Source organism: Aquarana catesbeiana, linkage group LG06 (genome assembly GCF_042186555.1).
Source record: "Aquarana catesbeiana isolate 2022-GZ linkage group LG06, ASM4218655v1, whole genome shotgun sequence".
NCBI classification, from domain to species: Eukaryota; Metazoa; Chordata; class Amphibia; order Anura; family Ranidae; genus Aquarana; species Aquarana catesbeiana.
The window spans coordinates 247,825,513-247,851,225 of NC_133329.1; the positions used below are offsets into that span (position 1 = coordinate 247,825,513).

The 25,713-nt window shown below is 42.4% G+C and overlaps 1 protein-coding gene across 1 annotated transcript in view; it reads left to right on the plus strand.

Annotated features, from left to right (window-relative positions):
- Nucleotides 1-25,713, plus strand: part of FSCN1 (fascin actin-bundling protein 1) — a 67,606-nt gene that overhangs the window by 36,155 nt on the left and 5,738 nt on the right. Inside the window, exons 2-4 of the mRNA XM_073633143.1 lie at nt 8,561-8,717; nt 11,044-11,165; nt 19,011-19,178. Coding sequence (XP_073489244.1) covers nt 8,561-8,717; nt 11,044-11,165; nt 19,011-19,178 — 447 coding nt within the window. The remainder of the gene's footprint in view (nt 1-8,560; nt 8,718-11,043; nt 11,166-19,010; nt 19,179-25,713) is intronic.

The following is a 25,713-nucleotide window of genomic DNA, read 5'->3' on the forward strand; positions in this document are numbered from 1 at the left end:
TTTGTCCCCCGGCGATCGGAGGTGAGGGGGAGGCCATCTGTTCGCGATCGCCGCCGGCCAATGGGAACATTCCTTTGCTGCTGTATGCTAAACAGTAGCAAAGGAAATTATGTCATCTCTCCTCGGCTCGGTATTTTCCGTTCCGGCGCCGAGGAGAGAAGACTGTAATGTGAGTGCACAACACACACAGTAGAACATGCCAAGCACACAACACCCCGATTGCCCCCCCCCATCACAAACTGACACCAAGCAGTTTTTTTTTTTTTTTTTTTCTGATTACTGCATGGTGTCAGTTTGTGACAGTTACAGTGTTAGGACAGTTAGGGTTAGCCCCCTTTAGGTCTAGGGTACCCCCTAATAAAGTTTTAACCCCTTGATCACCCCCTGTCACCAGTGTCGCTAAGCGATCATTTTTCTGATCGCTGTATTAGTGTCGCGGTGACGCTAGTTAGGGAGGTAAATATTTAGGTTCGCCGTCAGCGTTTTATAGCGTCAGGGACCCCCATATACTACCTAATAAATGTTTTAACCCCTTGATTGCCCCCTAGTTAACTCTTTCACCACTGATCACCGTATAAGTGTTACGGGTGACGCTGGTTAGTTCGTTTATTTTTTATAGTGTCAGGGCACCCGCCGTTTATTACTGAATAAAGGTTTAGCCCCCTGATCGCCCGGTGGTGATATGCGTCGCCCCAGGCAGCGTCAGATTAGCGCCAGTACCGCTAACGCCCACGCACGCAGCATACGCCTCCCTTAGTGGTATAGTATCTGAACGGATCAATATCTGATCCGATCAGATCTATACTAGCATCCCCAGCAGCATAGGGTTCCCAAAAACGCAGTGTTGGTGGGATCAGCCCAGATACCTGCTAGCACCTGCGTTTTGCCCCTCCGCCCAGCCCACCCAAGTGCAGTATCGATCGATCACTGTCACTTACAAAACACTAAACGCATAACTGCAGCGTTCGCAGAGTCAGGCCTGATCCCTGCGATCGCTAACAGTTTTTTTGGTAGCTTTTTATTGAACTGGCAAGCACCAGCGGCCTAGTACACCCCGGTCGTAGTCAAACCCGCACTGCAGTAACACTTGGTGACGTGGCGAGTCCCATAAGTGCAGTTCAAGCTGGTGAGGTGGCAAGCACAAGTAGTGTCCCGCTGCCACCAAAAAGACAAACACAGGCCCGTCGTGCCCATAGTGCCCTTCCTGCTGCATTCGCCAATCCTAATTGGGAACCCACCACTTCTGCAGCGCCCGTACTTCCCCCATTCACATCCCCAACCAAATGCAGTCGGCTGCATGAGAGGCATTTTCTTTATGTCCTTCCGAGTACCCCTACCCAACGAACCCCCCCAAAAAAAATGTCGTGTCTGCAGCAAGCGCGGATATAGGCGTGACGCCCTCTATTGTCCCTCCTGTCCTGACAATCCTGGTCTTTGCATTGGTGAATGTTTTGAACGCTACCATTCACTAGTTGAGTATTAGCGTAGGGTACAGCATTGCACAGACTAGGCACACATTCACAGGGTCTCCCAAGATGCCATCACATTTGGAGAGACCCGAACCTGGAACCGGTTACAGTTATAAAAGTTAGTTACAAAAAAAGTGTATATATATATATATATATATATATATATATATATATATATATATATATATATATATATATATATATATATATATATATATATATATATATATATATATATATATATATATATATATATATATATATATATATATTGTTCTCTCTCTATTGTTCTGCTCTTTTTTTTACTGTATTCTATTCTGCAATGTTTTATTGTTGTTATGTTTTATCATGTTTGTTTTTCAGGTATGCAATTTTTTTTATACTTTACCGTTTACTGTGCTTTATTGTTAACCATTTTTTTTGTCTTCAGGTATGCCATTCTCGACTTTGAGTGGTTATACCAGAATGATGCCTGCAGGTTTAGGTATCATTCTTTTCAGCCAGTGGTCAGCTTTCATGTAAAAGCAATCCTAGCGGCTAATTAGCCTCTAGACTGCTTTTACAAGCCGTGGGAGGGAATGCCGCCCCCCCCACCACCACCACCGTCTTCCATGTTTTTCTCTGGCTCTCCTGTCTCAACAGGGAACCTGAGAATGCAGCCGGTGATTCAGCCAGCTGACCATAGAGCTGATCAGAGACCAGAGTGGCTCCAAACATCTCTATGGCCTAAGAAACCGGAAGCTACGAGTATTTTATGACTTAGATTTCGCCGGATGTAAATAGCGCCATTGGGAAATTGGGGAAGCATTTTATCACACCGATCTTGGTGTCATCAGATGCTTTGAGGGCAGAGGAGAGATCTAGGGTCTAATAGACCCCAATTTTTTCAAAAAAGAGTACCTGTCACTACCTATTGCTATCATAGGGGATATTTACATTCCCCGAGATAACAATAAAAATGATTAAAAAAAAAAAAAAAATGAAAGGAACAGTTTAAAAATAAGATAAAAAAGCAAAAAAATAATAAAGAAAAAAAAAAAAAAAAAAGCACCCCTGTCGCCCCCTGCTCTCGCGCTAAGGCGAATGCAAGCGGTGGTCTGTCGTCAAACGTAAACAGCAATTGCACCATGCATGTGAGGTATCACCGCGAAGGTCAGATCGAGGGCAGTAATTTTAGCAGTAGACCTCCTCTGTAAATCTAAAGTGGTAACCTGTAAAGGCTTTTAAAGGCTTTTAAAAATGTATTTATTTTGTTGCCACTGCACGTTTGTGCGCAGTTGTAAAGCATGTCATGTTTGGTATCCATGTACTCGGCCTAAGATCATCTTTTTTATTTCATCAAACATTTGGGCAATATAGTGTGTTTTAGTGCATTAAAATTTAAAAAGTGTGTTTTTTTTTCCCCAAAAAATGCGTTTAAAAATCGCTGCACAAATACTGTGTGGGAAAAAAAAATGAAACGCCCACCATTTTATTCTGTAGGGCATTTGCTTTAAAAAAATATATAATGTTTGGGGGTTCAAAGTAATTTTCTTGCACAAAGTTGTCACTAAATGATATATTGCTCAAACATGCCATGGGGATATGTGAAATTACACCCCAAAATACATTCTGCTGCTTCTCCTGAGTACGGGGATACCACATGTGTGGGACTTTTTGGGAGCCTAGCCGCGTACAGGACCCTGAAAACCAAGCACCGCCTTCAGGCTTTCTAAGGGCGTGAATTTTTGATTTCACTCTTCACTGCCTATCACAGTTTCGGAGGCCATGGAATGCCCAGGTGGCACAAAACCCCCCCCCCCCCCCAAATGACCCCATTTTGGAAAGTAGACACCCAAAGCTATTTGCTGAGAGGTATAGTGAGTATACCCAGCAGGAGAATCCTGTATTAAAATTCTAGAGGATGAACGTACAATCAAAAGGAGCCACTATGGTGATTGTACACCCGATCGGCTCCTGGGTCTCTCTCTCTCTCTCTCCCTCTCCCTCTCCCTCTCCCTGTGATGACTCCTGATTTGATCAGAAAGGATGGCGGCTTTCTCCCGTAATGGCAAAATAATTCTAATTCTTTCCCTTTCCAGCAATTCATCCGGTGTATGTTTTTAATGTTGTGTGGGGTGTTCCTTTTTTTTAAAAAAAAAAAAAAAAAAAGGAGGGGGGGATAGAACATTTTTGCCACAATGATGTGAACCCGTGAAGGAGTCTGAAAATAAATGCTAAGCTGAATAAGCCTCCAGAGTTCTCAGAAGTGGAAGAAAAAAAGTGCTTCATAGTGCAGTAAAATCTTTGGTATTTAAAAAAAAAAAAAAAAGATATTTAATGTACACACAGCTTCCAAATTCTTCAGATCATCAGCTGGTGTGTGGAGACGTCACGGGGTTCTCTCCAACCAATGAGTTTCCTTGTAAAAAGCATTGACTGGGAACGGAGATACCTATGAACCCTGAAGAGGCCACAGTCTTCAGCAATTTTTGATATTGGTTTCAGAACAGGGTTTTTCATGGTCTCTGTGCCTGATCTCATTCTGTAGCACGCTAGTGGGAAAACAGGACTGTTGAGACTTGTCTCCCCTAACTGTATATTCTACCACATAGCAGGCCTGTCTACTTGTATGGAGGGAGATTATATCTTACACATTCACTCACCCTTAGGCCCCTTTCACACTGCTGCGACTTGACAGTTGCACAATTTCAGGGAATACCTGTGTAAACCTAAGGTCTATGGACCTCAACTCGCATCCCGGACCAAAGTAGTACAGGGACTCTTTGAAGTTATACTGTGGCAGAATGGCTCCCCTGGACGAGCCATTGTAGCTGTACGTTGGCCCTTTAAGACGCTGTAGGAGGCGTGGGCCCAGAGCCGATGCGAGAGCCTAGCGGGCGCGATGACCAACGGGCACCCGCGATCCCTTGTGACAGAGCAGGAACCGGGATCTCTGTGTGTGTGTAAACGCACAAATCCCAGTTCTCTCAGCGGAGAGGAGACAGATCCTGTGTTCATACTACATAGTCCCACCCCCCCACAGTTGGAACACACATAGGGAACACGGATACCTTGATCGCCCCTAGTGTTAATCCCCTGCCAGTGAAATATATACAGTAATCGGTGCATTTATAGAGCACTGATTGCTGTAAAATTGTCAATGGTCCCACAAATGTGTGAAGTGTCCAATTTTTGTCCACCGCAATGTCGCCAGTCCCGATTGAAAATCACAGATCACCGCCATTACAAGTAAAAAAATAAATAATGCCATAAATGTATCCCCTAATTTGTAGATGCTATAACTTTTGCGCAAACCAATCAATATAGGCTTATTGCGATATTTTTGGTAAAAAAAGAGTAGAATACATATTGGCCTAAACTGAGAATTTTTTTTAATTTGTGATGCTTATAGCAGAAAGTATTAGAAAAAAGTATATTAATAATATTATTATTAATAATAATAATAATAATATTTCTTTTGTATATAGGGCAAAAGAATAAAAACCGCAGAGGTGATCAAATGTCACCAAAAGAAAGCTTTGTGGGGGAAAAAAGTCAATCTTGTTTGGGTACAGCATCGCACGACCGAGCTATTGTCAGTTAAAGCGATGCAGTGCCGTATCGCAAAAAAAGTGGCCTGGTCATTGAGCAGCCAAATCTTCCGGGTCGGAAATGGTTAAGCACTTCCGGCCCAGGAGAATTTACCCCCTTCCTGACCAGAGCACTTTTTGCGTTTTGGCACTGCGTCGCTTTAACTGCAAATTGCGTGGTCGCGCTATAAACAGAGCGACCATTTTTAAAAACGCATTATTTTGTACTTTTTGCCATAATATCCCCCTTTTTATAAAAAAAAAAGCAAATTTTTTTTTTTCCCAGTTTAGGCCGATATGTATACTTCTGCATATTTTTGTTAAACGCAATAAGCGTATATTGGTTTGCGCAAAAGTTATCGCGTGTACAAAATGGGGGGGGATAGCCCTTTTTTTGTTTTTTTTTTTTTTTTTTTTTTGTTTTTTTTTTTAAATTTTAACTAGTAATGGCGGCGATCTGTGATTTTTCATGACTGCGACATTATGGCGGACACATCTGACAATTTTGACACATTTTTGGGACCATTGACATTAATACAGCAATCAATGCTATAAAAATGCATTGATTACTGTAAAAATGTCACTGGCAGTGAAGGGGTTAACTGTGTTCCCTGGGAGGTGATTCTAACTGAAGGGGGAGGGGACTGACTGGAGGAAGTGACGTATCGTGGTTCCTAGCTAATGGGAACACACGATCTGTCACTCCTGTCAGAACAGGGAAGTGTGTGTTTACACACACTCGTCCCTGTCCTGTGTCTCCTGGTCACGATCGCTCGTGGCCGGTGGTCATCGCAACCGCAGGCCATGAGCATCGACGCGCCTGCTATCCTGACCCGACATGTAGCTACAACGGCTCGCGTAGGGGAGCCAACCTGCCGCAGTATAACTTGGTCGGGAAGCGGTTAAAGTCGCTCAGATACAAATGGGAATCGTGGGGTACGGCTTGTCATGCAACTTTAAACATTAGAGTCGTATAAGTGTGACATGGGCCTTAGGGCTCGGACGTACCCATATTGTGTGTAGAATAGGGATTTTGTGTATCTCGTCGCATGTCAAGGTTTAGAAATACATTTTACCATCTTTTTCATATACTGCTTAAACTAAAGATGTTTAGGAAAAATAATGCCTATTATTGACAATTTATTGTTTTTTGCTAAACCTTTGAACTTGCAGAACTTACAAAATCAAGAGTAAAATTCCCCGTGTGTGTCGTCCCCAGCCCCCCCCAAATAGACCCTGCCCTTCAGAAATATGTGGTTTGTAGGGATTTGGGCTGACAAAGCAAAAACCTCAATCGGTTTAGCCACCTGAGGTGCAAAATGGGAGTCAGTGCCCAGCAGCAACATAATTAAATCGACCCCCACACCCACCCAAAATAGATGGGTTTACTTGAAATCCTTGGTCTTCAAACTTTGGCCCTTTTTTGCTTATCTGGCCCTTGGGGCACCATTCCATCAACAGACCACTCATAGGTGTGCGCAGCCTATTGCATTAGGGAGTGCACCCCAAAGCTCAAATGCACATGCCTTTCTTTGCAGCCTCACCTGCATGGGGCGGTGAATGAACGGGAAGTGCTCTGTGCCAAGTGGGTTCCTGTTCATTTACAAATGGAAGCCTATTAAACAGTTTACTATGCATCAGTTATGAATGAACACAGAGAGTGGGTGTGTTCATTTATAAAAGGAAGGGGCCGGTAAATTACATATTTACTAGCCCCTTCCCCTGCAGCATCCCCCACAGCAGCTGGGGGGAGAGGAGTGGAGGGAAGCCAGCAGTACTGCAGGGCGAGGGGGGTGCCAAACACAGGAGGAAGTACAGGCAGTAGGGGGAATCTGCACTGCACGTAGTGATTAGGGTGTGCCCAGGCACACCTGGCACACCCCCTGCGCACGCCTATGAAACCACTATTCCTCCCACTGACACCACTGGTGGGGCATCTTCCAATCACAGCTGATCAGGGTAAACAGACTTGCCGGTTATTGGTAGTACTTTCCTTATGCGCTGTCAGTGTGAGGAGAGCCGGTATCGGTGCCGCCTCATCAGCGCACATCAGTGAATAAGAATTGCTTATTTACTATTTTTTTTTTTTTTTTTCCGTCTGTTGGCAAAAGTGGTGATTAAACACCAAAAGAGCTCCATCTTTCTAAAAAAAGATATATAAATGTCATTGTCATTTCAAAGAGTGACTGCGCAGTGCCCAGTAGGCAAGTGGTTAAATGTCGTCCAATTTTTGGCATATCTCTAAACTGAGCAGTTTAAACTGCATATGATGAAGCAATTGATAAATCTGTGAACACTGCATGTTGAAATGGTAAGTAGATTCAAAGATGTAAGTAGCCAAGTATGATAAATCTCACTGGCCTTTTCTAGAGCTTGCCATGTTTAGCATGCCTGTCTTAGATCTATACATTGGTTGGTTCCCATCCAACCTCAACTAGCACCTTCCACTTTTTTTTTGAAAAGTGGTTCTGCTCTAGTACTCAATATTCCTTTTAGAATGCAAGTCTAGTGCCTTGTACACAGTGTGCTTGGATTGTGTTGTCGGAAATTCCGATCGTGTGTGGGCGCCATTGGACTTTTTACATCGGAATTTACACACACACACACACACACACACACACACACACACACACACACACACACACACACACACACACACACACACACACACACACTTTGAGAGCAGGATATAAAATTTTCCGACAACAAAATCCGATTGTTTTAAATTCCGATCGTGTGTACACAAATCCAACTCGCAATGTGCCACGCATGCTCAGAATAAACGAAGAGACGAAAGCTATTGGCTACTGCCCTGTTTATAGTCCCGACATATGTGTTTTACATCACCGCGTTCAGAATGATCGGATTTTCCAATAACTTTGTGTGTATGAAAAACAAACAAGTTTGGCAAAAAATCTGACGGATTTTGTGGTCGGAATGTCCTATCGTGTATACAGGGCAAAAGAGTCATGCTAGGAAACCTTCTTTCCACAATTTGTCTGCTACCTCATGGTTTCAGTCATTACTCTTTGCTCCTGAGTCTAGGGATGTAGACAGAATTGAAATCAATAGGGGGGGTGTAGGCTTGTTAAATACCAGACTAAGGGTTTCTTCTGGCTTAGACAGTTTAAAGGGACACTACATTTTGATTTAAAAACATTTTGAACCTGTTAGAGGGAGGCTCTGTTCTCCTATGTGTGTTTTTTTTTTTTTTTTTTTTTTTTTTTTTTTTTTTTTTTTGTTGTAGGAACGTAGCCACCCTCTTTTGCTCACTGCTGAGATGTATTGGGGACTATGAGCTATGGGGTTTTTTTAATTGTGCAGAGAGCAGCGCACATGGCTGCAGTTTTTTAAAATGCACTATTTGTTCTGAGCAATCAAAAGTTTGTGTAGGGTTTTTATATTGAACTGAACCTTGGGAGTATTCAGCAAATCCTTGATTGCATAGTATCTAAATCTTTTTATTTTATTATAAATTTTTTTTTTTTTTTTTTTTTTTTTTTTTTTGTGTGTTTTTAGGGATGGATCTCTCAGCCAATCAAGATGAAGAGAGTGACCAAGAGACTTTTCAATTGGAAATCAACAAGGACACAAAGAAATGTGCTTTTAGGACTCATACTGGGAAGTACTGGACCCTTTCAAATAATGGTGGCATCCAAGCTACAGCTTCAACACTGTAAGTTTGTTCTTGTTTGCATGCTCTAAGTTCTCCCTGTGCCTGCATGAGTTTCCTCTGGGAACTCCAGGTTTCCTCCCACACTCAAAGACATACTGGTAGGTTAATTGCCTCCTGTCTAAATTGGCCCTAGTATGTGTATGAATGTGAGCTTTAGGTTGTAGGCTCCCCGAGGGGAGGGACTGATGTAAATGTACAATATATGTGAAGCGCTGTGTAAACTGACAGCGCTATAGAAGTACCTGTAATTAAAGATGGAGAAGGTTATAAAAATGTCAAGTCTTAAATTTGCCAGTCTGTACTATTCAATCACTTGGCAAGAGATCTCCAAATTTTCAAATTGTTAACGTGCCAAGGTCGGGTCGACCAAGAAAAATTGCAGCCACAATTGCCAGAGGAATTGTTTGGGATAGAAAGAAAACCCCACAGGTAGGCTCTGGAGAAATATTGGCTGCTCTGGTAAGTAGATGTGGTTTTTAACCTCTTCCTGCCCGGCCTATTGTAAAATGATGGCCTGGTAGGTGCACTGTTGACGACATCATATGACGTTCTCCCAAGATTGTGGCTGGGGCTCCCCACGGGCCGTGCTCCAGCATGATCGGTCACCCGCCATGTCCACCGCATACGGCTGATGACAGATCACTCTACTGATAAAATTAAATTGCTCTTGCGCATACAATGTTACATACATAGTAGGTGAGTTTGAAAAAAGACACAAGTCCATCAAGTCCAAAAACACTGCAATGGGATGTATACACTAAAAATGAGTGTCTCCTAAAGGAGTATAGAAGTGAAAAAACAGCAAAAAAAGGTCAATGTGCAAAATGCAATAAAGTGACAGTGTGCAAAAATTACAATCAAGTGTCCAAAATGCATAAATAACTGAAAAAATGAGGAATACATGTGCAAAATAGCTAAGTGTCAGTAGTTCCTCCAATAACGTGAAATAATAATACAACATATATCCACAAATCATAGAAATGTGAGTGTCATCCGCTCACCCCGACCGAGAGAGAGAGGAGGGTCCAGTAGAGATGTAATGGTGGCAGCATCTCTGCGGTGCGATCCTGTGTCTGGTTACATTGTTGGTACACGGTGCTATCCAGGTAGTCGGGAAGGCAGTCAACGGCATACACTGCTCACGACGAACTTCACTTCTGGGTCGGGTCAGCGGGAGGTGCATCACATTTGGGACATGCGTGTGAAGCCTGAGGAAGGGACACGATTTTGTTTTGGTACAGTGTTGCATGACTGCGCAATTGTCAGTTAACCACTTCATGCAAAACTACGTACCTGTACGCTGGTATTTTGGCGCTAGCTGCCATAATTCTGGTATTTTCGGGAACGCTGTGCGTTTCTCTTTAGGATAAAAGTGGTCTCCGCAGCAAAGAGAACGCTTATCGGCGGTGGGAGAGGTGCCCAGCTGCCGCATTCCGGTAGTCTCTGCCGCTTACCGTACCCACCGGTAGCGGCGGAGACTATCGCATCCTTTCCTGTAGATGCCTGGCTGCCGACTGAGAAGATGGCTCTTAAATGAGAATTAATCTTTTTTTTTTTTTTTTTTTTTTTTTTCATTAAACTAAAGAAGGGAACGCATACGTGATACATGTGAAAACAGAGTTCAAACCACATGTGAGGTATCACCGCAATCGTAAGAGCAATAATTCTAGCCCTAGACCTCCTCTTTAACTCAAAACTGGTAACCTGTAGAAATTTTTAAACCTCGCCTATGGAGATTTTTAAGGGTAAAAGTTTGTCATGAGTGGGTGCAATTTTGAAGCGTGACATGGGTATCAATTTACATGGCGTAACATTTATCTTTCACAATATAAAAAAATTGGGTTAACTTTACTGTTACACTTTTTTGAATTAATAAAAAAATTCCAAAAAAGTGAGCTTGTAAGACCACTGTGCAAATACAGCGTGACAAAGTATTGCAATGACCGCCATCTTATTCTCTAGGATGTTAGGGGGAAAAATATGTTTGGGAGTTCTAAGTAATTTTCTAGCAAAAAAAAGATTTTAACTTGTAAACAAGTGTAAAAAAGAGGCTTGGTCCTTAAGTGGTTAAAATAATGCAGTGCCGAATTGCAAAAAATGGCCTGGTCGTGAAGGAGGTAAGTCTTTCTTTCGAAGGACTGAAATACTTGCCTGAAACCTTTACAGTTCTTTCCCTAGTCACATGAGCAGTGGTGCAGCTGGCGTAACAGGTATGCTAATAAAATGTAGTTTTGGTCAGCTTTATAAAAAAAAAAAAAACCCTCTCCCTACAGTTGTATGTAGCTCTAGCATATACTAATTTTTATTCAATTTTTGCTCCGAACAGAAATGACCAGTGTTACTTTGACATTGATTGGTGTGATCGACGGATAACTTTAAGAGCAGCAAATGGAAAATATGTGACAGCTAAGAAGAATGGACAGTTGGCAGCATCTGTGGATTCCCCTGGTAAGGCTGTTTGCTTTTAATTAAATCTATATTCTCATATGGTTATCCAAAGACTAACTTTCATGGGGGAGGGGGTGGTGTGTGGTGTGTTTTTTTTTTTTTTTTTATGCATAGGCCATCACAGGTGTTGTACCTTATCCCTGTTTCCTACAGTTTGAGTATATAGTACAATAAATACAGAGTAATATAGTACAACAGGTACTAACCATAAAATACCAAAATTCTATACTGCACTTTGTAATATTGGGGATAACAATGCAAATGGTTTACCTAGGTACAAGTGAAATAAAAAGTCTACACACCCCTGTTAAAATGTCAGGTTTCTGTGATGTAAAAAATTTCAGAACTTTTTCCCCTTTTTTTTTTTTTTTTTTTTTTTTTTTGACCTATAAACTGTACCACTCAATTTAAAAACAAACTGAAATCATCTAGGGGGGAAGTAAAAATAGACTAAAATGTGGTTGTATAAATGTGCACACCCTTTTAACTGGGATGTAGCTGTGTTCAGAATTAATCACATTCAAACTCACATTAACTACCTCAATACAGTGCACTTACACCCCCTTCCTGCCCAGACCAATTTTCAGCCAAAATTTATACTGCTGCATAGCGTTGGTAAAAATAACCCAAATTAGTGTGTTATTTGGTCTTTAGAAGTTTCAGAATCTACAAACTATGGTCAATCACTGAAAATTGATCACCTCTGATCAGGCCTTCAGGTGTATCTCATTTCTTGAGACACTAACAAGTCAGGAAAGTACCCCCCCCCCATGACCCTTTTTTAAGAGGGTAAACATTCCAAGGTATTAAGTAGCATGGTGAGTTTTTTTTTTTTTTTTTTCTCACAATTCTTTGCAAAAAAATTTTTTTTTTTTTTTTTTTGGTAACAAAATAACTTGATAATGGCAATTTCTCTCACACAGCGTATGCATACAACAAATTACACCCCAAAATACATTCTGCTACTCTTCCCAAGTATGGCGATACCACATGTGTGAGACTTTTTTACACAGCCTGGCCACATACAGAGGCCCAACATTGAAGTAGTACCTTCAGGTGTTCTAGGAGCTTAAATTACACATCTCATTTCATTCTTACCTATCACACTTTTGAAGGGCCTTGAGCACCAGGACAGTGGAATTACCCACAAAATGACCCTGTTTTGAAAAGCAAACACCCCAACAAATATTCTATGAGGCATGGGCTGCGGGTAGGTACTCGGGTATTCTGATGGGCTGCAGATAGGTACTCGGGTATTCTGATGGGCTGCAGATAGGTACTGAGATGAACGGCGACAGGCACTTGGGTACTCAGATGGTTGGTGACAGGTACTTTGATGGGTGGTGACAGGTCCTCTTTAGGGGGGGGGGGGGCGACGCGCGCGGCAACCAGTGTGATTGGTGTACACTGTAAGCGGTAAAGAGATGTTACTGCAATCTCCTCACACACGATCAGTGTGTGAGGAGGAGAACCCGGTAACATCTCGTTACGGCTCTGTTTACATTTAGTGATCGGCTATCAGCCACCGGACAATGGCTGCTTACCAGCGTCGAGACAAGCAGTGTTCCCGGGACCGACGCGCCGTGCAAAGTGGGGCGGTACCATCCGTGATCGGCCGTAACTTCATCATGGCCGGTCACGTGGTGAACAGCCATGCCCAATGGCTGTTCACCCCCCTCGGTGGCGAGCGGTGTGTCCGTGACACGCCGCCACCGAAGGTACAGGGCTGCGCGCATGCCCTGTTTAAATGAACGGACATCATATGACACCCGCCCAGAACGAGAGCCGCGCCGCCTGGCCATCATGGCGGGCGGCAAGGGGCTAAATAGGAGTCAGTACACACCTGCCATCATTTTTAAAGTGCCTCTCATTAACCTCAAAGTTCAGCTGTTCTAGTAGGTCTTTCCTGACATTTTCTTAGCCGCATCCTACAACAAAAGCCATGGCCCGCAGAGAGCTTCCAAAGCATCAGAGGGATCTTATTGTTAAAAGGTATCAGTCAGGAGAAGGGTACAAAAGAATTTCCAAGGCATTAGATATACCATGGAACACAGTGAAGACAGTCATCATCAAGCGGAAAAAATATGGCACAACAGTAACATACCAAGAACTGGACGTCCCTCCAAAATTGATGAAAAGACGAAAAGAAAACTGGTCAGGGAGGCTGCCAAGAGGCCTACAGCAATATTAAAGGAGCTGCAGAAATATCTGGCAAGTACTGGCTGTGTGGTACATGTGAAAACAATCTCCCGTATTCTTCATATATCTGCTTTGGGGTAGAGTGGCAAGACGGAAGCCTTTTCTTACGAAGAAAAACATCCAAGCCTGGCTAAATTTTGCAAAAACACATCTGAAGTCTCCCAAAAGCATGTGGGAAAATGTGTTATGGTCTGATGAAACCAAGGTTGAACCTTTTTTGGCCATATTTTCAAAAGATATGTTTGGCGCAAAAACAGTGCACATCACCAAAAGAACACCATACCCACTGTGAAGCATGGTGGCGGTAGCTAGAAAGCTGTACATGAAGAGGAACTTCATCTTTCAGCATGACAATGACCCAAAGCATACATACAAACGAACAAAGGAATTGCTTCACCAGAAGATTACCATTTTGGAATGGCCCAGCCACAGCCCAGACCTGATTCCGATTGAAAATCTTTAGCGTGATCTGAAGAGGGCTGTGCACAGGAGATGCCCTCACAATCTGACAGATTTGGAGTGTTTTTTTTATATATATATATATATATATATATATATATATATATATATATATATATATATATATATATATATATATATATATATATATATATATATATATATATATATATATATATTAATATATTAAATTTTTTTTTTTTTTTTTACTTCCCTCCACCTAAAAGATTTCAGTTTATTGTTCAACGGAGTTGTACAGTTTATAGGTCACACTGAAGGTGGAAAAAGTTCTGACACCATTTATTTTTGTCCAATTTTTTTTACATCACAGAAACCTGACATTTTAACAGGGGTGTGTAGAGTTTTTATATCCACTGTATATATAGTCTACACTGAGTATATACATGTAAAGGATTTTTATAACAGCTTACCTGTAAAATCCTTTTCTTGATGTACATCACAGCCACAGTAATAACTGTATGGGTTATATGGCACCTTCAGGTGATGGACACTGGCACACCCTAAACAGGAAGTTCAATTCCCCATATAACCCCTCCCTGTTCTGTGAGGAATGACAGATCGTGAGTTCCTAATAGCTAGAAACCACGATCTGTCACCCCCTCTAGTTAGTCCCCCTACAGTTAAAAACATTCAGGGAACACAGTTAACCCCTTCCTGTGACATTTTTACAGTAATCAGTGCATTTTTTATAGCACTGATCGCTGTATAAATGTCAATGGTCCCAAAAATGTGTCCGCCATAATGTTGCAGTCCCGATTAAAAATCGCAGATTGCCATTACTAGTAAAAAAAAAAAATCATAAAAATGCTATAAATCCCCTATTTTGTAGACGCTATAACTTTTGCGCAAACCAATCATTATACGCTTATTGAGATTTTGAGAAAAAAATTGTCACACTTTTTTAGTTTATAGGGCAAAAAATAAAAACCGCAGAGGCGATCAAATACCACCAAAAGAAAGTTCTAGTTGTGTGAAAAAGACGTCAATTTTGTTTGGGTGCAGCGTCGCACGACCGCACAATTGTCATTTAAGGTGGCACAGTGCCGAATCGCAAACAATGGCCCAGTCATTCAGTCAAATCTTCTGGGGCTGAAGTGGTTAATCACATATTAATATAGAAATCAAGGATGTCTGCTCAGTGCTGTGGACATATCTAAAGGTATGGTTAACCACTTGAGTCCCTGCCAGGAGTGTATTTACATCGGTAAAGTCAGCTTTCGCGTGGAAGTGATTAGGGCTGGGGAAAAAAAAATCGATTTGAAACTTGAATCGAGTTGAGAGGTCAAATCGATATTTAAAATTTTTTTTTTTTTTTTACACCAGGACCAGCGCTGACACTGCTCTGGTCCTGAGGACCTGCAGGCAGGAGTTTTTTAGGTGAGGTTTCGGCCTAGTCCAGGAGGCCAGAAGCCGCGGACTAGGTCTAAGCGCGGCCTCACCTAAACTCCTGCCCGCAGCTCCTCAGGACCGGCGCGGTGTCCAAAAAAAAAATCAGAAAAATTTGAATCGTGAATCCTTTCCTCCTTCTTCTTCTTTTTTTTTTTTTTTTTTTTTTTTTTGTCAGTCACTGGCATCGCTGCCCAGGGAAGCAGCTGATGGAACATGATCTGTGTTCCATCAGTTGCAGTGGAGTGCAAGAGACATTCAGGGTCTAATAGACCCCGGATGTCTCAAAGAGAACCAGTCATCTATATGCTATTGCATTGGGAGACTATTGGTCCATATACAGGCACGTACAAATGTAAACATTGGGAGCGCCTCTGCATGAAAATGACAGTTGCAATAAACATGTATATCGGCATGCACACCAGAGTGAGAGCAAGGATTCTAGTACCAGAGGTCCTGGGAAACTCTAAAATGATGACCTGTATGGGGCTTTTAAAGCTTTGCCTATGGAAAATATAGGGTAGTGGAATTTTTTGCTGTTTCATGGGTGCACGCAATTTGTTTTGTCTACTTGTGCTACCTCATCTTTTCAGTTCTCAACACCTGCCCATTACAACCATTTTCTCAATGTTTGGGCTTTATTTTATTTTCAATGAAGTATGCAAAGAAAGGAACACTGTAGGTTGGGCCAGGAACGAATGAAGGTAGGTCTCCGCCATTGTCCACATGAAACTAAGAAGCAGCAGTTGCTGTAGCCCTGTGCAGTTCACCTATATCCACAATATAATCTGATTTGATGGTCCCCCTTAAAGTGATTGTAAAGGCAGAAGGTTTTTATCTTGATGCATTCTATGCATTAAAATGAAAAACTTGTGTGCCTCAGCCCCCTTAATACTTGAGCCCTATCTCTATCTAGTGATGTCCACGAGTCCTTCGGCCGTTCGTGACTCTTCCTCCAGATTGACTGAGACATGACAGCAGCAGCGCCATTGGCTCCCGTTGCTGTCAGTCAGCCAATCGGGAGAGAAGGGGGGGTGGGGCCAGACCAGGGCTCCATGGCTCGGGTTCCCCCATAGCAAGCTGCTTGCTGTGGGGGCACTCCACAGGAGGGAGGAGCCAGGCGCACCGAAGAGGGACGCAAGAGGAGGAGGATCAAGGCTGCCCTGTGCAAAACCAACTGCACAGAGCAAGAGTAATATTGAAAAAAAGACGCGTCCATTAAGTCCAACGTGTGTGTGCTTTTATATCAATATTACATTGTATATCCTTGTATGTTGTGGTCTTTTAGGTGCCTATCTAATAGTTTTTTTAAATTTATCTATGCTCCCTGCTGAAACCGCTGCTTATGGAAGAGAATTCCACATTCTCACCACTCTTAACCAGAAACTGCGTAGCAGGTTCTTTACGGTAAATCGCTGTTCCTCTAATTTTAGTGAATGGAATGGCCGGGGGTCTTTTTAAATGTCCTTTCCCAGAAAATTTTTATCTCTAATTATGGGGTCACCAGTACGGTATTTGTACATTAAAATTATATCCCCTCTCAAGCATCTCTTCTCCAGAGAGAATAAGTTCAGTGCTTGTAATCTTTCCTCATAACTAAGATATTTCCTCTTCCTCCTCTTCTTCCTCTTCGAACTGGATGGCATACTCCAATCTCTGGAGTTGAATCCCTTTTTAATGCATGCCAATGTTCTATTGGCTTTGCTTGCAGCAGCTTGGCATTTCCATCCTGGGTTCTCCCCTAGTGAGTAGATGGCACTAATTTTTGCCACCTAAATGCATTATTTTATATTTTTCGACATTAAACCTCATTTGCCATGTAGTTGCCCATCCCATAATTTTTTCATATCATCTTGCAAGGTTTTCATATCCTGCAGAGTAGCTATTGCCTTGCTTTGCTTAGTATCGTCCGCAAATACTGAGATTGAGCTGTTTATCCCATCCTCAAGATCATGTATGAATAAATTAAATAGGATTGTCCTAGGACACGACCCTGTAGGTCCCCACTTTCCACATTAGACCATTCTGAGTACTCCCCATTTATCACTACCCTTTGAACTCGCCCCTGTAGCCAGTTTTCAATCCAGGTACTCTCACTTTGGTCCATGCTGACAGACCTTAGTTTGTATAGTAAATGTTTGTGGGAACTGTATCAAATGCCTTTGCAAGATCCAGATACACTACGTCTACCGGCCTTCCTTCATCTAGATGGCAGCTCACCTCCTCCTAGAAGGTTAATAGAATTGTTTGGCAAGAACGATTCTTCATGAACCCATGCAGATTACTGCTAATGATACCATTTTCATTACTCAAATCTTGTGTGTGTATATAGTCCCTTATCCCTTCCAAGAGCTTGCATACTATTGATGTTGGGCTAACTGGTCTGTAGTTCCCAGGGATTTATCTAGGTAGATTTAAAAAAAAAAAAAAAAATTCTAGAAAAGCCAGTGTAGCACCAATCAGCTGTTACCATACCACTCTGGACATTGGTCAGCCACTAGATCGTTCTTACAGCCGGCGAGAGGGGACGTCCATCCCCCCCTCCGGTGCTTCTACTGACTCACCTCTGCAATCGGTGAGTCGGAGAACGGATCCGCTGGCCCCGGATGTCCACCATAGAGCTTTCCGCCGGACCAGATGGTCGTCGGAGGCCGGGCGCGATGTTATGACATCATGCCCGGCCTCTGCATTCCAAAAAAAGGGCGCCTCCTCGGCTGAGAAGTCTTCTTCTTCGTCAGAAAATTTTAAGTAAAATTGACAGTAAATAAAAATTTTTTTTTTTAAAGTGCTCCTGCCCCCATGTGCTCGCACGCAGAAGCGAACGGATACGCGAGTCCCACCCACATATGAAAAGGTGTTGAAACGTCACATGTGAGGTGTTGCTGCGAACGTTAGAGTGAGAGCAATAATTCTAGCCCTAGACCTCCTCTAACTCAAAACATGTAATCAGTAAAAAAATTTTAAAGCGTCGCCTATGGGGATTTTTAAGTACCGAAGTTTGGCGCAATTCCACGAGCGTGTGCAATTTTGAAGCATGACATGTTTGGTATCTATTTACTCGGCGCAACTTCATCTTTCACATTATGCAAAAAAATTGGGCTAACTTTACTTTGTTTTTTAAAAAAAAAAACCCAAAAACAAACAGTTGAAAGTTGCCTTTTTTAAAAAAAAATAAATCAGTGTCTTTGTATTTCCCTTATGTTTCCTGGTTTGTGTTTTATGCCGAAACTAATTGACCTGTGATTGCTATTTCCTATGTTGCCCCATGTTTCTACATCCACGATCAAGTCTATATTAATAATCAGTAGGTCTAGTAACGCATTGTTTGTTTCTTGTTGGTGCTTTTACCATCTGACCCATGAAATTGTCCTGTAAGACGTTTAGGAAATGGCGAGCCTTGGATGAATGCGTGGTTCCTTCCGTCCAGTCTTTCTGGATAATTTAAAATCCCCCATTATATTGACAATTCGCATCCTTGCCACCATTCCAAACTGTGGGAGGTCTGTCTCCCCCTCCTCCCTTAGGTTAGGGGGCCTATAGCATACTCCCAATATTACTTTCTCCTTGGTTGCCTCCTTTTGTAACTCTACCCATATGGATTCCGCCTCTTCCCTTGCTCCATTAGTGATATTCACCTGTGTATCATTTTTGATATACAGGTATAACCCTCCACATTTTTTACCCTACCTTTCCCTGTAGCAGCATTGAATAATATATATAGTTGACTGAACATTTTTAGATTATTTTTATAGTGTGTGGTTTTTTTTTTTTTTTTTGTAGTGGAAACAGAGCATTTCTTGATGAAACTTATCAACCGTCCACTAATTGTCCTAAGGGGAGAACATGGATTCATAGGCTGTCGTAAAATGACTGGGACCCTCGATTCTAACCGCTCAATTTATGATGTCTTTCAACTGGAATTTAATGATGGGGCCTACAACCTCAAAGGTAAGTCTAAAATTGAATAAAATGAAAAATAAAAAAAATATTCAACTTGGTTTTAAACTAAGGAATCCTTTCCAAACATGGCCACAAATTCTAGTGCCATTTTTGCATTGAAATACTGTACATCTTTACTTGTCTTTTTGAAAGTAAAATGTTAGCGGATCTGAAACCTTTAGTATACAGTTATTTGTTATATATTTACGAAGATTGGGTGTACCCCCATCACCAGTCTACGCAAAGGTTTCACGTATCGTGAGAAATGAGACTTTGGTGGTATCCATTTCATCATATACAAATTGGTGTTTTATTTTTACAAACACATACATTGTGCCCTTTGTAGCATAACAGATTGGCCCCATATATTGTCTGATTTCATGCAGACTTCTACCGTCGAACTATTCCAAATTACTGTTTTAATATGAACAGTTTCCTGACCTGTCTCAATAGCCAATTTCTTCAAAAGAAAGTCAGGTTTTTTTTGTTTGGTTTTTATGTGATCTGTAATTGGTAAGTCTCACATGTTCTAAAACCGTGGGCCAGTTTTGTCACATGTTGGGAATGCACCATACCTTCCTACAAACCTCCCCTGTGTTTTTTTTTTTTTTTTTGTTTAAAAAAAAAAATTTGAAATAAACCGCTAAAGGGAGGAGTTGGTTAGAACTGATTGCAGTTACCAGGGGGGTAATAGAAAACAGCTGTTTGGATAGATAATTTTATAATCTCTTGCTCTCTCCTTAGGGAGTTTATTTTTGGAATTACTTCTGATCTGATGGTGTGCCTGCTGCTTAAGCTAATGGCACAATTTTCAAACTGGTACCCTATACCTGGACCCCAGTGAAGGACAAGAAGGCCGGGGCTGGCCTGTAAAGTTGCTTTGGGCGCTTGATCCGTCTTTTTGGCAGTGCTCATCAGTATGCTGTACATCATGTGGATTTAACCACAGGGTGCTGTCCAGGGCAGTGGCAATCCATGCAGGTGTGCCCCACCTACTGGGTATACTCTTACAAAGTGAGTGTAGAGGGGTACCGAGTTTTTCTCCTAAATATTGACTCTTCCCATTGCTGCCATGGGTAAGTAAGGACCTGGCCCTTTACCAAGCAGAACCTCTTCTGCAAAGTTAGTATTTAGTAGTGATGCACTGAAATTACGTCCCCCAAAAATAGGATTTTCAGAATTGTGCTGAAATAAAAAAGTGGCGCTAATGGCTTTCGAAAATGCCTGCAATTTTACCTTATGGTGTTTCAAGGGTCATGTGACTCAAAAAATGCATCAAAATGCAACACCGGTGAATTTTTGATGTGGTGTTGCTGCATTTTCAATGCATTTAGATGGGGTGATATGTTTTTGCTGACGTTTGCCAAACATACACCAAAAATACAACAAGCAGGATTTTTAACACCAAGCAAGTGCCGATAATAGCCGTCAATACATTTTATATTCATGATCTTGATTAAAAAGTTGAATATAATACAATATTTTTATAATTGTAACACTCAATCAGTTTCGGCCAAGTGCATCCTAAATCTTTGTTTTTGGCACCAAATTTTTCATTTTGGTTCCTCAGCTACCATCTCAATCCAGCGATGTGCACGAGTGCCTCGGCCATCTAGGACTCTCCCTGCTGATTGGCTGAGACACAGCATGGCGCTATTTGCTCCTGCTGCTGTCAGCCAATGAGGAGAGAGGGGGTGGGGTCGAACTGCGGCTCGGCTTGGGTGTCCCCATAGCAAGCTGCTGTGGGGGCACTCAACAGGAGAGGGGGGCCAGAAGCACTAATGAGGGTTGCACAGAGCAGGCAAGTTTAACATGTTTGTTATTTTTAACAACTTCAATACCAGGCACCTCACCCCTTCCTGCCCAGAACAATTTTCAGCTTTCAGTGCTGTCACACTTTGAGTACAGTGTTGCATGACCGCACAATTGTCATTCAAACTACATTTTTATCATTTTTATTCCCACAAGTAGAGCTTTCTTTTGGTGGTATTTGATCACCTCTGAAGTGTTTAGCAAAAAAAAAAAAACATTTTGAAAGTTTGTTTTCCTCTTCACTGATGCGGTGGCACTGATATGTAGAATTGATGGGCACTGATTGGCAGCTGATTGCCGCATCTAAAGGGGCTGTGCTGATAATGTGCTGATTATCAGCACAGACCCCCTGCCCCCTCTCTGACAGGGAGAGCCGAAGATCAGCTCTTCCTGTCAACGCGAACCCAGGAATGCCGTTTACCGGCAGTTCCTGGTTCTTATGAGCTGTGATTGTTCAAAGCTGATCACATGGTAAGAAGCCTCTGACAGAGGCACCTTATCACGATCGACACGCCACACTTGCGATCGCCGCGCTGTGCGCCGGCATGTTATCCTGCTGGGTGTCATATGACGCCCAGTCAGGATAACAGAACCACTTCCTGGCTGTCAATCTGCTATAGGCTGGGCGAGAAGTGGTTAAAGGGGGAAAGACTTAAGTACCCCTTTAAATTTTTTTTTTTTTTTTTTTTTTTTTTTTTTTAGCCATGCTGTTCTTTTCCAGGCAGCACAAGCTGCTTTGCTTTGGTGCCACCTAGTGGTGTCTTGTACTGCACCGGTTTGTGGTGACTATGGGTGGGCTCAAGTGCCATTTATGAGTTAGAAAAAACAAAAAAATGGGAAATGACAATGAGGTTCAGCATGAAAGCTTAAGTAACCTACTCACTATAATAAAGTGGGGCTCTAAGGCCGAAACAACAATAAATAAAAAGAATGTGGACTAGCCGAGCTGCCTGACTACCATAAATTAGCCACCAGGGTATGGTTACCAATGCAAGAAACTTCAAAATTATCTAGAAAAATATCAAACTTTATTGGTAAAAATGTTCAAATCACAATAGAATGCAAAAAAGAAACCACTCACCATCACCAGTAAAATGACAACGTTGTCTAATATACACAGATTGCACCGGACGCCACACTCACATGTACACAGTTCAAACATATCCAATAAAGCTAACAATAGCAGTAGACTGAGAGGGTCGGTGTATATATGAAACCACCTGACGTGACTCAGATATGGTAGTATTGCAGAGACGGGGAGTGGGGCCCAAGGACACATTCAACAGTTACAATGGGGTTGATAAATTGTCCGTAAATGCCATAGCGCCAATATCAATATCAGTCTCCGGGTGCATAAAAAAACCTAAGTGGGGGATACACCACAGAGGTAGTGTACACTAGAACAGTCCAGGAGAGGATATCCTAAACAAGCTGAACCATGGTGGCTATATTGCTAAGTGGATGGATGATCATTGGACATAACAGATGACATACCTATTCAGTGGACTAGGCTATTGTCCCAATCTGGAAGGTGGTAGAAAAACCATGGAACAGTGTGCAAATTGGGCTATGCAGCAGATTCAGGTAGCAAGCATAGAGTCAGCAGCAAATGGCATATAAGAAGCAACAGACGCGGCACCTGTTGGACAAGGAGCAGAGGATAAAGGCAAAGTGAATGGCCAGTAGAGCAGCCAGTGAGAAGTCTAATTCCAGCCTCTATGCTCCATGAGCGAATCGCTTAACTCAAAAACAGAGACCAGACATAATCCTTGTCTGTTAATGCTGCCTGTAGATGTGCAAATCGAACCTTGAGACTATCACAATGCATCAAGACATGCTGCTCAGTGCTACTGTGTAGGATGTCCTCAGAAGTTAACTGCACACTTCTGCTCAGGATAGCAGTGCTCCACATGCCTGTGTCCTCTGTACTGGCCACAGTGTCGGTAGTCCCACCGTGGCTTCCGGGTAAATGGGAGAAGTGGGAGGCATGCCTGGTGACGTCTGGCGCAGACCCGTGTGATGTCAACATGTTTCACTGGAAACCCAGCTTCTTCAGGACATAGCGCCCCCTAGTTGAGATGTGCTAAAATGCCATTTATGAGTGATCTGTTAGGTAAATCTAATGGGTGGCTTTGCTCTGGGCTCCATGGTCCTCAAGTGGCACTGGGCACAAGCTTGCTAGTACTCCTGTACCTCTTTATTGTGATTACCCCCTAGGTTCCCCTCACATATGACGGCTACCCAGCAAATGGAGGATGGGGCAAAAGGACACTTGCATGCGTTCTGCCAGTGGGTCTGCAGACATTCTTTTGCTTTTCATGATGTGCCTATCCCTGATATGAATGCCTCTCCAATATTATTATTTTTTTTTTTTTTTTTTTTTCCCTCTTGGTCCCTTTTTGGACATGCTGTCTTTTTCTCCCAGTGCATGAGGTGTGTCTCCAAGACTCAGGCATTTGTCTGCCCTAGAGCAACTAGTATGGGTTCTAAAACAGGCTTCCAAACAGCCCAAAAAGTTTCCTGTGTACTATGTGGCTGAGAGTTTTATATGGGGCCTGGCCTCACCCTGCGAGTTTATGTACCCCTCCTAAGCAATATCCAATAAAGAAAGCGTTTGACTTCTGTCCTGGTATTGCCTGCTTAAAGTGGAGTTCCACCCACTTTTACAACTCTTCAGCATCCCTCACTAAACTGTGCACTGTAAACGCATTGGGTATTTTTAAATTTTTTTTTCTCAGCGCTTACTGTATATCTGCTGTATTTTTCACTTCCTCCTCCCTGGCCGTGGCCCATCACATCATTTCCTGTTTGCAATGCCTTCTGGGAAGGGGCGGCAACTTCCTCTGACACTGCCGTTACTATGGAAACCTGACCTGAAACCTATTACACTTCTTGTGCTGCACTGAGCATGTGCAAGATCTGCAAGGATGAGATCCAGGAAGAAATACAGTCTGGCTTCAGATGCCCAGACTTAAGATGGCCACGGCCTGCTGTAAGTTTATAAAATAACAAACTACTGCTATAAACTAACAAAACAGACCTTAGTTTACAGACTAACTTTACTAGAATACATTAAGCTTGTGTATTACAGGGGTATTTTTATTTAAAAAGTATAGATTCGGTCGGAACACCACTTTAAAGTCCAATAGCTAACTAAGCTAAACCTCTTCCCACCCCCCATTCTAAGCCCTATGCGAACTACCCTGTAAAGTTGTGTTCACTTTCCTAATCTAAAGGCATTCCAGTCCAGTCACATGATCTCCCCAGCGGCTGGCTTCAGAGGAGGGAGCAGAGATGACTGCTGCAAAGCCTAGATGGTGACGTCGCCCATAGATATACTATGGGACATATGTTTTTCTGCTGGCCCTCCTCCCCCCTGAAGCCAGCGCTGGGAGCTGATCACTGGATTGGAGCGCTCTTAGATTAGTTGTGATCAAGTTTGCATAAATCGTGACACTTTGGCATTGTTGAAAGTGACTGATCATGCCAAAACTTTAAGGATTGTGATCATATGAAACAATTTTATTATAACTTGGTTGTTTGGCTCCTTACCACATCTTTGTTTTAAATTGCAATAGTCGGTGTGTACATAGTCAATGAGTGAGTTGGCTCTCACATGAATGCGCTGAGCAGGTTAGATACTGAGCCACGGGGAGTGGAAAAGAACACTCAAAAGACCTGCGTAATGGAACTTTATAAAGATGGAAAAGGATATAAAAAATCCAAAGCCTTGAATATGCCAATCAGTACTGTTCAATCATTTTATTAAGAAGTGGTGAATTCGGGGATCTCTACATGCCAAGGTCAGGTAGTTCAAAAAATGATTGCAGCCACAGCTGCCAGAGGAAATGTTCAGGATACAAAACAAATGTTCAGGATACATAACCTCAGATATGTAGGCTGCACTGTAAAGACTGTTTTTGTGGGGTTTTTTTTGTTTTGTTTTGTTTTGTTTTGTTTTGTTTTTTGTTTTGTTTTTTAAGTTTTTTTTTTTTTTAGCACAATATGAAGATGCTTAAACAAAAATGTGCCAATGCCACAGAAAGCCCAGTTACAATATGCCCAACAACTCCTTGACACGTCTCACAGCTTCTGGCAAACCGTAATCTGGAGTGATGAGACCAAAATAGTGCTTATGGTTGTGACAAAGCTCTGTTAGGAGAGGGGGTCAACAAGGCCTAGAGCAACAAGATTACCATCCCCACTGAAGAAAAATTTAGGGTTGAAAAAGATCCAGGATCCAAAGATAGTGGACCATCCGTCGGTAGGGGTGATCAATGAACATAACTGGACATAACCATTAGATGTGATACAAATGTGTGCATTGCCTTGCTATCAGCATAAATTTATGGAGTTGAGCAGATCTAGGGATTAATACCAGTGAAAGAAGATTTTGTACTGGTTCCTTTTATATAAGGTGCAAATTGAGTTTTTAGATGCCCGAGACAAAATTGGTTACTATGTCTTCAGGGGCAGTTCTTTACCCAGGAACTGCTTCCACTTTCTCATGTAAGCATGCTGGGCCGCAGGCTCCTAGTTATTGCTCCTAGTTTCCATTGCTCTGTGCAATGGAAATGTGTCCCCCCCCCCCCCCCCCCCCCGCAGGTGCTTCTGGCCCCTTCTCCTTGTCCAGTGTTGTGCGTGCTCGTTCCTGAGCGAGCCAATGATTCTCTATGCCTTTTGAGACCAGGAAGTAATGGGAGAGAAGCTGCAGATGTGCACAACACTGAAT